This window comes from Rhinolophus sinicus, linkage group LG06 (genome assembly GCF_036562045.2).
Source record: "Rhinolophus sinicus isolate RSC01 linkage group LG06, ASM3656204v1, whole genome shotgun sequence".
In the NCBI taxonomy this organism is placed as follows: Eukaryota; Metazoa; Chordata; class Mammalia; order Chiroptera; family Rhinolophidae; genus Rhinolophus; species Rhinolophus sinicus.
Genome location: NC_133756.1, coordinates 48893813 through 48907654, shown reverse-complemented (window position 1 = coordinate 48907654; position 13842 = coordinate 48893813). Strand labels below are relative to the sequence as shown.

General features: G+C 36.6%; 1 protein-coding gene across 7 annotated transcripts in view; it reads left to right on the top strand.

Moving 5' to 3' along the window:
• Window positions 1-13842, top strand: part of COL24A1 (collagen type XXIV alpha 1 chain) — a 308258-nt gene that overhangs the window by 207472 nt on the left and 86944 nt on the right. For all 7 annotated transcript variants that reach the window (XM_074335081.1, XM_074335082.1, XM_019751779.2 and 4 more), the window contains 4 exons: window positions 2686-2739; window positions 3114-3167; window positions 4476-4529; window positions 4690-4797. In XM_074335081.1, coding sequence (XP_074191182.1) covers window positions 2686-2739; window positions 3114-3167; window positions 4476-4529; window positions 4690-4797 — 270 coding nt within the window. The remainder of the gene's footprint in view (window positions 1-2685; window positions 2740-3113; window positions 3168-4475; window positions 4530-4689; window positions 4798-13842) is intronic.

Here is a 13842-nt window from a genome sequence, read left to right as displayed (position 1 = left end):
AGATAATTAGATAAAGAAGATGTGGTTCATATGTACGATGGAATATTACTTGGCCATAAAAAAGATGAAATACTGCCATTTGTGACACCATGGCTAGATCTTGAGATGATCATTATTAGCAAAATAAGCCAAAGAGAAAAGGTTGAGAACCATATGATTTCAGTCATATATGGGATACAAAACTGAAAGCAACAAATGAACAAGACAAACAAACAAAAATTCATAAACAGTTACCAGAAGTTAAGGGGGAAGGGAGGGTGGTAAAAGAGGGTAAATTGCATCATATATATGGTGATGGAAGGAGAACTGACTCTGGATGGTGAACATACCTATACAATTGTATACTTGAAACCTATATAATTTTAGTAATCAATTTCAGCCCAATAAATGTAATTAAGGAAAGAAAGGTTATGGGGGGTGGGAGGTGGAAAGGCTAATAACATCTGTTACACATCCTCTAAGCCAAAAGAAAGCCTTTTTTTTTTTTTTTAATCAGTGTAGGAGACAAGAATTCTGTTGTGATAAGGAGTAGGGGTTAAGTTAGTTGAGAAAAATATACTGATTTAGAATAGTGGTTGGGGATAATGGAAGAAGGAAATAACAAAAGACAAGTAAAGGAGCATACCTTACTAAAAGTCAAGCTGAAGTAGGACGCTGTGAGTTTACGTTATATGAATGAATAATGATAACAATAGCAAATTATTTTGGAGCTCTTTCTAAGTGACTAGCATACTTATGTGCTTTGCCATATTAATGAACTGTCACGACACACTATGAGATAGATGCAGTTGTTATCCTCATTCTACAGATGAGGAAACCAGGACATGAAATGGTTAAGTAACTTGCTCAAGAGCAATAGCTAGTGGTAGTTGTGGAGCCTCCATTTAAATTTAGGCATCTCTTTCCACAGCCCATTCTCTTAGCCACCATAACGCAGAACAGTAATGATGCCTCTTTGCACAAGTGTGTAAATTTTCCCAGCAGTATTCAACTGGGAATATAAATGGAAAAGGCAATTTAAAGTGCTAATTCAAGATTGGTATAAGAAAATAGGTACAACAGAGATCAGAATATCAGCTACTGGATTTAGCCTAAGGAAGGAAGCCAAGAGGAGCTGACAGATTGGGAGAAATTTGAGGACTGGAGAAGCCCTGTGAGATTAAAAGCAATTTTCATATGGAAGAAGTCCTGAAAGAGTTGGAATTCTCTCTCAGGAGAGAATTTTAATCTGAGAGTAGGATATAAATTCTATCGTTTCTTAGGCAAATAAGAAACCCAGGCAGTCTCACTTCATATTCCTTCCTCTCGAGTACCATTCTATACTGCCTCGCGTAATAAAGAAGTCACAAAGGTAACCAACAGGGAAATTTAAATAATTCTGGAAAAATTGGTGAAATGATGGTAAGACAGAGGGAGTATAATGGAATTAAACTTTAGCAAGGTAATACATCAAGAAGTAAAGATACACTTTTTGAATTATAGATGTAATCATTAAGTGAACTAAAACAAAAATTGATGTATAAAATAGTTGCCTCTGGGGCTTTTCATGATAAGTCCGTCAGTACTGTTGTGCATGTATAGTTGTTATTTTGAAAAGAAATCAATGTGAAAATGGATTTGAGAGGCTAAGTTAAAATGGAAAACCGTACTTTTATCTAACATACTATAATGATGTAAGTGATATTTTAATCTATAACAATTTTAAGGAAGATTATCAGCCATGGATCAGAACTATTGAGGAATCCCTGAAAGATAGAAAGCAAACAGAAAACTTTTGGTCAAGGCAGTATTATGAAATAATGCTGTAAACTACCTCTCTACTTCAAAAACATGGGAATTATAGATTACATATGTATGTGTTTTATAATTATGAGTACACATATGTGTGTGTGTGGACATACACATTACACAGAGAGTGGGGGTAGACAAGAGGAAGCGGGAGAAGAGAAAGGGGAGCAGGGAGTGACAGTCAAACATGCTCAAAAATAAGATAAATATCTCCAAGAGACAAAAAAATAAATAAATAAAAAATAAGTACAACAGCAATTGTAGGAGATCCAGGCCTAGAAACAGCCACTGATTGCAAGAAGTTGTGTTTTCAAGGCAAAAAAAACTGAAAGCTTCCCAACTGACTCACTTGTGAAAGGAGAGTGGAAAAAATGCCATAGATAGATGATAGATAGATAGAGATAATCTTTTATAATGTGAATAAATTTGTCTTCTTTATGTGATATATTTTACAAAACCAATAAAGAAAATTGAATTTTTTAAGCAAGTATGTTCTAGAGGGCTGAACAGAAATGGATAGGAAGGATAAAAAATGAAAACACACACACACACACACACACACACACACACGGTAGGAGAATAGAAAATTAGAAAAGGAAATGGGTGATAGCTTGTCTTTGACCAAGGATTAAAGAATGAGAGGAAGAATTAGAAGAAACTGGTCTTAAAAGTCTTGATTTCAGGTTATATTGTTTGGCATTTAAGCTGTTAAAAGGTCCCAGAAATTATCTGGTCTTGTGCCATAAAATTTATAACGGGGCAGGCATCAAAGACCCTTTCCTGGACATAGATATCTCACCCTTGTGCTAAAAATTACTACCATCTTATGAGGTTGTTATTGCCTTTTTAATTGATGAAGGAGTGTATACAAACCATGTGTTAAATCATCTCTTCTAGGGCCCTTCAGGTATTGAGGGAGAATCTGGTCTGCAAGGCGAGCCAGGTGCAAAGGTAACCTTCCTACACAGTAAAGGGAAGGGTCTCCAAACTTTCACCATCGAATCCCGTATGTTTGCCACATTTTGGCAAAACCATCTTGAAAGCAGGTGAAGTACAGCATATAAAAATGGAAAGTGTTCTCAAATGAGTCAGAAAAAAGTGTTTGTCAGAAAAATATCTGTATATATGTATACAGATTTGTATATATATTTATATGAGGGAGGGGATACAAAAGATAAAGCTAATGACGCAAAATACAATAATCTAGAGAAAAGGAAAAAGTGGGAAGTGTTTTGGAACCCCCTGTCCTCATGATATGACTTCCATAATTATTAGATATGCAGTTTTAGTAGGAAAGAGTTTACTCTTTTCCTTTGTTTCTTCAGGGAGATGTTGGACCTGCAGGCAGTGTTGGAGTCGCTGGGGAACCAGGGTTACGGGTAAGTGCTTAATTGGCTGCCGTCACTGTGGAGCTAGACTTATGGGTAAATACCTACTAGAAATCATTTTAATGCACTGTCCACCTATTTCAGACACTCGAAACTTAGCCTGAAGACTTCAAAAATTGCATAATAAACCTTTTTGGTGCATTATAGAAAACGTTTGTCTTTATCCCGTAATTTCAAAGCCATGTGCCAAACTCTGTTCACATTGTAGTTTAGTAGCATTTAGAGTCCTAATCTCATACATCTTTTTCTCCGAATTGGTTGTACTTTGCAGAACCCTTTCCAAATATGAGGAATCACTGTGATTGTCTTTAATGTCAGCATAAAGACGAAATTCACAAATACTAGTGATGAACAGTCAGGGTATTTCCTGACCTAACAAGACAGTCAAAATATTGATATCTAATTTATGTTTTAAACAAACAACAACAAAGTTATGCAGGCTTAGCAAGATTCAAGGAAATAATTGTAAGTAGTTGTAATTAGTGTACACAAGTTATTCTAATGTAGACAGCCTTTAATTTGATCCCAAGTTAGTACTGCCCTAGATAATATTGAGATATTTGTTTACTAAAATCCAAAGTAGGGAGATATTGTTTGCACCCAGGTTCTTTTTCATTTCCCCCCTTTTTGGCAGGGTCCGGGTGGACAGTGTGAGATCAGGGTAATGGAAGTATCAGTGGCGGAAACAGTGGGACAACTGTGAAGATGCACTGATTAATGTACTTTTAAATAGTTCAGGTAGCAAGAGAGCAAATACTTTATTAGCTTCATAAAGGATGTCTCTTCATTTCTATAAGTTCTGTATCTACAAGACAGCATCTTTGTATACCAGGGACTTCTTCATTGCCTCTCCTCAGTAAGGGAGAAAATACTCTAAAAATCAAGTACACCAAATTTAACTGAATTAATTTTTATTAATCCATGTCAATTTAGTACAGCAAGCTACTATAATTTTGTAAGATACACTGTTTAACAGTCCTCCAACTCAAAAACACAGGTCTAACTATATAAATTTCCAGAGCTACCAAAGGAATATATGTTATCTTTTATTATCTAAAAGTTATGGCTATTTGGGGACCATCTTGTATTTGAATTTATAACAGTATGACTCTTTAAAAATCATATTTAGAGCTATGCCAGAAAAATTAAATCATGCTTATTATACTGTCAAATATTCCTTATAAATAAAGTAGGAAGAAATATACATGAACCTGCTACTTTCTATAAATACCAGGGGCAAAACAAAAAAGAAAATTATTTCGCAAAATAATAAGCCTTATTGTTTCTGCTACAAAATAGGGTGAACCAGGAGCTCCTGGAGAAGAAGGTCTCCAAGGAAAAGATGGATTAAAGGTAAATTATGCTTTTAACATTATGTATAAAGTAAATGTTTTTGTGAAGTCTTTAAAATGTTATATATAACTATGTTTATGTTCTAAACAAAAATCTGTTTATTGTATGGTATAATTGTTTCACTGCTTTTCCTTTCTTAAACATTTTTACTGGGTTACAGGGGAACCCAGGAGGAAGGGGACTTCCTGGAGAGGATGGAGAAAAAGGAGAGATGGGCTTACCAGGGACTTCAGGGCCCTTGGGAAGACCAGGTCTAAGGGGCACTCTGGTGAGTACCACTGGGTTCATTTTCAAATACTCAGTGAACTCAGACCCCATGTGTGTCCACACACACACACACACACACACACACACACACACACACACACACATTCTGACCCCCTTGTATGTCCTCTTGGTAATTGGAGGTGTGGAACCGTGGCTTGAGAGAGAGACAAACCAGGGAGTGATTACTAGCCTGCCTAATATCCAAGGAGGATAGACACTTTTTCCATGTGTCACACAAGCCATTTATTTCTTTTTTTAAATCCTTTATTGAGATATAATTGACATATAACATATAAGTGTAAGGTGTATAAGGTGTTGATTTGATATATGTATATATTGCTAAATGATTACCATAATAAGGTTAGTTAACACATCCACCGCCTAACATAGTTACCTTTTTTGTGTATGTGGTGGGAATTTTTAAGATTTTCTCTCTTAGCTACTTTCAAGTATTCAATACAGTATTTTAAGTATAGTCACAATGCTTTACATTAGATCCCCATAACTTATTCATCTTATAACTGAAGTTTGTACACTCTGTTTCTATGAGTTCAGAGTTTTTAGATGACATATATACATGAGATCATACATTATTTGTCTTTCTCTGTCTGACTTATTTCACAAAGCATAATATCTTCAAGGTCCATCCATATTGTTGCAAATGGCTGAATTTCCTTCTTTGTATGGCTGAACAATATTCCATTGTATATATAAACCATATACATATATACACATATATACATATACATATATGTGTGTGTTTATATGTGCATGTGTATATATATATATGTGTGTGTGTATATATATATATATATATATATATATATACACACACACATACATATATATACATATGCCATATTTTTTTTTCAAATATTAGTTAACCATATATGCATGAGTTTATTTCTGGGTTCTTGATTCTTTTCCATTGGTCTATATGTCTGTTTTAATGCAGTATCAAACTGTTTTGATTAATACTGTTTGGTATTAATATAGTTTGAAATTAGGAAATGTGATGCTTCCAGCTTTGTTTTTCTTTCTCAAGATTATTTTGGCTTTTTTGGGTCTTTTGTGGTTCCATGCAAATTTTAGGGTTTTTTTTCTATTTCTATAAAAACTGCTATTGGAGTCTTGATCGGGATTATACTGAATCTACAGATAACTTTGGGTAGTATGGACATTTTAGCACTATTAATTCTTTATCTATGAACATATTTGTTTCCATTTATTTGTGTCATATTCCATTTCTTTCATCAATATCTTATAGTTTTCAGTGTACAGATATTTCCCCTTCTTGGTTATATTTATCCCTAAGTATTGTTTTTTATGCTATTCTAAGTGGGGTTGTTTTGTTTCTTTTTCAGATAATTCATTCTCAGTGTGTGGAAATGTGACAGGGTTCTGTAGGTTGATTGTTTTTGTCCTGCAGCTTTACTGAAATAATTTATTAATTCTAATAGTTTTTTTGGTGGAGTCATTAAGGTTTTCTATATATTAAGATCATGTGATCTGCAGACACAGACAGTTACTTCTCTCTTACTGATTCGGATGCCTTTTATATCTTTTTCATGCCTAATTGCTCTGTCTAGGACTTCTAGTACTATTTTGAATAGGAGTGGTGAGAGTGGGCACCCTTGTCTTGTTCCTCCTGATCTTAGAAGAAAAGCTTTCAACCTTTCACTTTTGAGTATGATGTTAGCTGTGGATTTGTCATCTATGGTTTTACCATGTTACAATATGTTTATTCCTACCCAAGTGTTGAGAATTTTTATCATGAAACTTCACTGAATTTCGTTAAATGCTTTTTATGCATCTATTTGAGATGATTATATGGTTTTTAGCTTTAATTTTATGACAGTGGTTTATCACAATGATTAATTTGCAGATGTTGAATTATCCTTGCATCCCTGAAATAAATCCCACTGGTTCATGGTGTCTGATCCTTTTAATGTACAATTGACACTTGAACGATGTGGAGGTTATGGGTGCCAACCCCTTGCACAGTTGAAAATCCATGTATAACTTTTGACTCCCCCAAAACTTAACTACAGTCGCTCAGTATCTACAGGGTATTGGTTCCAGCCCCCGCCCTTCCCCACGCAGATACCAAAACATGTGGATACTCTAGTCCCTTATATAAAATGGCATAGAACAATGCAGAGTTGGCCCTTTGCATCTGTGGATTTCCAACCGTGGGTCCACCATTGGTTGAATCCACAGATGCAAAGCTCAGGGATACAGAAGGCTGAAATTATTGGGGGGAAAAATCCACATATAAATGAACCTGTGCAGTTCAAACCTATATTTTTCAGGGGTTAACTCTATTGTTGAATTTGGTCTGCTCATATTTTGTTGAAGATTTTTGCATCTATTATCAGTGTTATTGGCCTGCATTATTTTTCCCCCTGTGGCATCCTTGGCTGGTGTTGGTATCAAGGTAGTGCTGAGCTCATAAAATAACCTTGGGTGTATTCAAAATTTTCAAAGATTAGCATTAAGTCTTCTTTAAATGTTTGGTAGAATTGATCAGTGAAACTGGATTTGTCTTTTTCAGAATTTCCTCATTACTGATTCAATCTCCTTACTCATTTTTGGTCTATTTAGATTTTCTATTTCTTTATGATTCAGTCTTTGTAGTTAGTAGGATTCCAGAAATTTATCCATTTCTTCTAGGTTGTTCAATTTATTGGCAGATAATTGTATATAGTAGACTCCTATGATTCTTTGTCTTTCTGTGGTATCATTTATAATGGCTTCTTCTTTCATTTCTGACTTTATTTGAGCCCTCTCTTTTCTTGGTGAGTCTAGCTAAAGGTTTGTCAATTGTGTTTATCATTTCAAAAATCCAGTTCTTAGTTTTGTTCATCTTTTCTGTTGTTTTCTTATTCTCTATTTCATCTATTTCTTTTCTAATCTTTATCATTTTCTTACTTCTGCTAACTTTGGCCTTAGTTTGTTCTTCTTTTCCTACTTCCTGAGGTGTAAAGTAAGGTTGTTTATTTGAGATTTTTTCCCCTTTTTGATATAGGCATTTATAACTATGAACTTCCTCCTTAGAACTGCTTTGGTGCATCTCAAAGGTTTTGTATGTTGTGTTTCATTTTTGTCGCAAGATATTTTTTTATTTCCCTTTTGATTTCTTCTTTGATCCATTGGTTGTTTAGGCATATATATTTTTTTAAATTTTCATATATTTGTGAGTTTTCCCAGGTTTCATCCTGTTATTGATTTTTGGTTTCAAACCACTGTGCTCAGAAAAGATACTTGATATAATTTGTATATTCTTGAATTTGTTGAAGCTTGTGTTGTGGCCCTATATATGATCTATCCTCAAAAATGTTCTGTGTGGACTTGATAAGAATATGCATTCTACTGCTGTTTGATGGAATATGTCTGTTAGGTTAGTTTGGTCTATTGTGTTGTTCCAATTCACTGTTTCCTTGTTGATTCTCTGTCTTAGTGGATAATACGGCCATCCTAGAGAGGGGTATTAAAGTTTCCAAGTATTATTGCATTGGTGTTCATTTCTCCTTTTATTTCTGTTAATATTTGCTTTATATAGTTAGGTATGCCAATGTTTGGTGTATAAATATTTACAATTAGTATACATTATTCATTAATTGACCCTTTGTCATTATATAATGACCTTCTTTGTCTCTTGTGACTATTTTTAGCTTAAAGTATATTTTGTCTGATATGTATATCTACCCCTGCTTTATTTTGCTTGAAATATTTCTTTCCATACCTTCACTCTCAGTCTTTGTATATCCTTAAAACTTAAGTGAGCCTTTTGTAGGCAGCATGTAGTTGGGTCTTATTATTTTGTCCATTCATCCATTCTATGACTTTTGATTGGAGAATTTAATTCATTTACAATTAAAATAATTATTGATGAGTTAGGGCTTCCTATTGTCATTTTAATTATTTACTGACTGTTTTGTAGATTGTTTCTTCCTTGCTTCCTCACTTGCTGCCTTCTTTTTTTCTACTTTATAAATTTTTGTAACAGTATGTTTTGAATCCTTTATTATAGTTTTGTGTATCTACTACATGTATTTTCCTTGGTGACTCCCATAAAATATCTTAAAACATCCTAGTTTAAGTTGGTAACAACTTTGATAGCATGAAACTTTATATCTTTACTTCTTCCTCTCCCCCATTCACATTTTAGGTTATCGATGTTACAGTTTACTTCTTTTCATGTTATGTATCCAGTAACTAATTATTGTAGTTATAGTTATTTTTAATACCTTTGTTTTTTAACTTTTGAACTAGAGTTGTGATTTACATACCACCATTGAATATTAGAGAATATGGCTTTGAATATGTATTTATCTTTACTGGTGAATTTTACACATTCATACGTTTTCATGACTTTCGTTACTTCCTTTTATTTCAGCTTGAAAAATGTCCTTTAGCATTTCTTGTAAGGCAGGTGTGGTGGTGATACACTCTTCAGTTTTTGTTCACTTGAGAAAGTCTATCATTTCATTTCTGAAGGACAGCTTTGCTAGGTATAGTAGTCTCGATTAACAGTTTTTGGTTTGGGGTGTTTTTGTTTTTGTTCTTTTTCCAATATTTTGAAGATATTCCACTGTCTCTGGGAATGCAAAGTTTCTGCTGAGAAATCTACTTATAATTTTATGGGGGGGGGGCTCTCTTGTATGTGACGAGTAACTTTTCTCTTGCTGCTTTCAAAATTGTCTTTGTCTTTGACTTTTGACAATTTTTATAGTGTGTCTCAAAGTAACCCATCTCAAGTTCAACTTATTTGGGGTCCTTTGGGCCTCAAGAATCTTGACGTCTATTTCAACCCCCAAGTTTGGGACATTTTCAGCCATTATATCTTTTTTTTTTTGGGGGGGGGGGGGGTGAAGGATATTGGAAAACAGTATGTTTTTCCAGGACCCATCAGCTCCATGTCAAGTCATTGTTTTCAATGGAGGTCACAGCTCACTGGCCCATGTGGGAATCAAACCGTGTTATGAGCACTGCGCTCCAACCACTGCTCAGTGGTAACCAGCCACCCCAGCAGTTACATCTTTAATTAGACTTTCTGCCCCTTTCTCTTTCTCTTCACCTTCTGGTAGTCCCACAATGCATATATCATATATTGTTTCATTTGGTGCTATCCCATACGTACAATAGGTTTTCTTCACTCTTTTTCCTTTTTTTTTTTTTTTTTTTTTTTTTTTGCGTTTTGCTTTTTGCTCCTTTGGATAACTTCAAATGGGTTATCTTTCTAGTTCACTGATTGTTTTCTTCTGCTTATTCAAATCCATTGTTGAAGCTCTCTATTGTAGTCTTCAGTTCAGTCATTTTATTGTTCATCTTTAGGATTTTTGTTTTATTTTCTTATGGTTTCTATTTCTTTGTTGAATTTCTCACTTTGTTCATGCATTACTCTCCTAGTTTTATTTAGTTGTCTGTGTGCTCTTGAAGTTCGCTGAACTTCTTTAAGAGGATTATTCTGAATTGTCAGACAGATCATAGAGTTCCATTTCTTTAGTGTCAGTTATTAGTATAGGAGTAATAAAGGAAGCTTTATTACTTTCCTTTGGTATTGTCTTATTTACCTGATTCTTTATAATCCTTGTATCCTTACTTTGGTATTTGCACATTTGGATAAGCAGACTCTTCTTCCAGACATTACAGGTTTGTTTTGGCAAGGAAAGATCTTCACCAGTCTGCTTAGCTTTGAATAGTGGATGGGTCAGCTGGTAGCATTTTGAGGCAGGTAGAGCTTGCTATTGGGGTCTCCAGTTGGGCAAGGTCCTGCCCAAGTTCTGAGGCATGGATAGGGTTGGCACTAGCTGGTCTCTGCAGTTGAGTTGGCCTGCTGGCTGAGCTCCATATTCTAGAGGGGCCACTGAATATGCACCCTAACTGGGTTGGGGTGCTGGCTGCACTCTGTGGCCAGGTGGAGGCCCTAGCTGGGCTCTGCTGTTACTTCTGGTAGGGTGAGTTCTCAGGGGGTATTGCCTGGCAAAGCAGTGTCACTAGTTGGACTCTGTGATTGGGCAGGTCCTCCTTTTGTGCTCCCTAACTGAACGGTGCCACTGGCTGGACTCCAGTTTCAGGTGGAGCCACAAGCATGGCTTCACAGTTGGACAGAAGTTCAAACTGTGCCCCAAATTGGAGCAGAGTTACAGGCTGTAGTTCATGATCAGTCAAGTCACTAGCTATACTCCTATGTTGGGTGAGGTCATTTGCCAGGCTCAGGAGTCAAGTGGGGCCTCCAGCTATATATCGCAGTTGAGTGGGGCTAGAGACTATGTTCAGTGGTTAGGTGGGGTCATTTTCTAGGTTCCTTTGTTGGTCAGGGCCACAGGCTATGCTCTACAATTGGACAGGGTTACTGGTTGGGCTCCCTATGTTTAGCAATTGGACAGAGTTGTAGGCTAAACTCTGCTGCTGGGTAGGGCTGGTGGCTGGGCTCCATGACTGGGTAGTACCGTAGGCTGGACTCCAAGCTACCCAGGATAACTATTCAGGTACCCTGGTTAAAAGGGGCCAGAGGTTATGCTCAACAGTTAATAAAGGCTGATAGCTTGGCTCTCTGCCTGCATAGGGCTGTAGTATTGGTTCCACAGCTGCCCAATTTCTCTGGACTGATATCCTGATCAAGCAGGACAGGCTTCTATGCCTGACAGTTGGACAGGGTTGCAAATTTGCTTCCCTGCCCAGCAGGGCCATAGAACGGACTCCACAGCAATTCTGACTCTTTGGCTGGGGTTCTAAATCATACAGAACTGCCTACCATGCTCCCTGACCAGACAGGGCCACCGGCTCAGCTCTACAGATGGGCAGACTCACTGGCTATGATCTCTGCTCAGGTGCCACAACAAACGGAAATGCTATCTACCAAGATCCAGCGCTAGTTACTGTGATCCCCACCTCCCTTCTCTGTCTCTATCTGATCCCCTGTGGTAGTGTTCCCAGATTTCCCCCAGTGATCCTCATGAACTGAGATCTGAATGGGCCACACTGGAAGCATCCTACATTGCTGGAGGAGCTGATTATCTACTTTGGGTTCTCTGTTTTCCACGGGAGAAATGATAGGCCCAGGATGCCCACTCAGCGTGGTGCTGTGCTAGCCTGGGGGAAGGACAATGCAGTCAGTAAAACCTCTCCTTTTGCCCTTTTGATGTGGTCCTTCTCGGTCTCTGTGCTTCATTGAGGTGCTTCAGACTTACCTTAAGTTCTGGAATTTTCACAGTGGTGTCTTGTTTATGGATAGTTGCTACTTGGCCTTTTTCCAGCAGGGGTGAGAGAGAGGTTGAAGTCAGGAATGACTTATGTCACTATTCTGGTGATATCATCTCAGTGACGGAAATTCTGTCATAAAGCATTGGAAGGGGAATATTTTGTGTTATTTTAAACTCAGTTTTATTGAATATTTCTGATTTGTATTCATAGAACTGACATTATTCCTCTAGAGTAACATCCTAGCTCCAGGATGAAATAAGAAATCTTGCAAGCATAATTTAATTTATCAATATCTGATCTTCGATTGTAATATTACTTCAGATGAAATTGTAAGTGTTATAGTGAACAAATTCTCGGGGCAAATGGAAGATGTAAACAAATAATAAGAATAGCTTCTATCTTGCTTAAATGCTTCGTTTATGATATTCATTGCATTCTTCCAGATACGGCCTCACTGGTCGTTTTCCTGTTTTTCTTTACTCTTTCCTCTTCCTTATCTCATATCTTTAAACATGAGTTCTCCTCAAGATTATTCTCTATCTATTTCTCTAAGACTTCTTGACTTTAAAGATATTCTCATACCTTAGGAGTCATCACTTATGACCCTACCAGAAAATGATCTTTCTTTTCTTTTGACCCTGTCAGTGTTATTCAGCCTTTTAAAGATTGTAAGTTAACGTTAAAACCTGTAGGTCTCTTTCCCCCAGAGAGATCACAGGTCTTCAAAAGTAGAGGCTCTGACTTTACGCCTCCTATAAACCAGTGTCCAGTACTTTCGTGCTTCAGATTTCTACATGTGGCTTAGTAAAGGCTGAGGAAGTGATCATTAGTAAACCAATCATGCAAGCCGACTGGGAGACAAAGTAGTCATTTACCAAATTTGTAGTCTTTACACTTTTTTGTGTATTTCTCTTCCTCTGGCTTCTAACATCAGATCGTTGAATGTCTATCAGTGATGCTCCCTGCCCTAATTATCTCAATTAGGTTCTGAGAACTAAGAGGAAGCTCTATCTGGAGGAATACAGCAAACACCACAAAGAAAGATTGGCCAGCTCACCATTCATATCATTTACCAGTGATTATAATTCCTTCTGCAACAATTAAAAGGATGCTCTGTGGCCCCTTCCTCAAAACACTAGATCATTGTACCAGCATATTTCAAAGTGGTATTTGAAAGTTGAGGATGAACCAGAAGGGTCACTTGATTTTGAGCCATGGTAAATTGAGTATTTTCCCCTCAGTTTTACAGAAGTGATAAAGTGTCCATTTCTCCTCTGTCTTGCCCTCCCAGTCTTGTGATGGGTGTTCCACTACAACAAACCCAAGCACGAGGGAGTCTCCCCCACCAAAATCACCTTAAACACCATTGATCCAGACACTGAGCAATATAATTTCACTTATATTCTGTCACAGAATCCTTCCAATATTCTATAGATGCTTTATTATTCCCCATTTTACAACTGACAAAACAGAGACTCTGAGAAGACTAACAGGCTTATACATAATAACATAGCAGATGGCAGAGCTGGCTGTAGTTCCTTTACTCCTGAGTTTTGTGTTTTTAAGTCACACTTTTCCATGAGGTAACCAGCGTTGGGCTTCTATTTTGCCTTTCCAGGGCTCTTGATTGTTTTTATCTTTTTTAGAAAATTCATCAGGGTTTTTAGAAAACTCACAGAGAAGCCAAGTAACAAGTGCCAAGAAAGTATGATTATCTTCCTGAGAATTTTTATCAAATTTGTTTTTATACAAGAAATTCATTAACAATTATTAGCACTTTCTCATGGATTTTTTTTTTTTTCAGTCAACTAGCCTAGTTTCCTAGCAGAAATCTAAA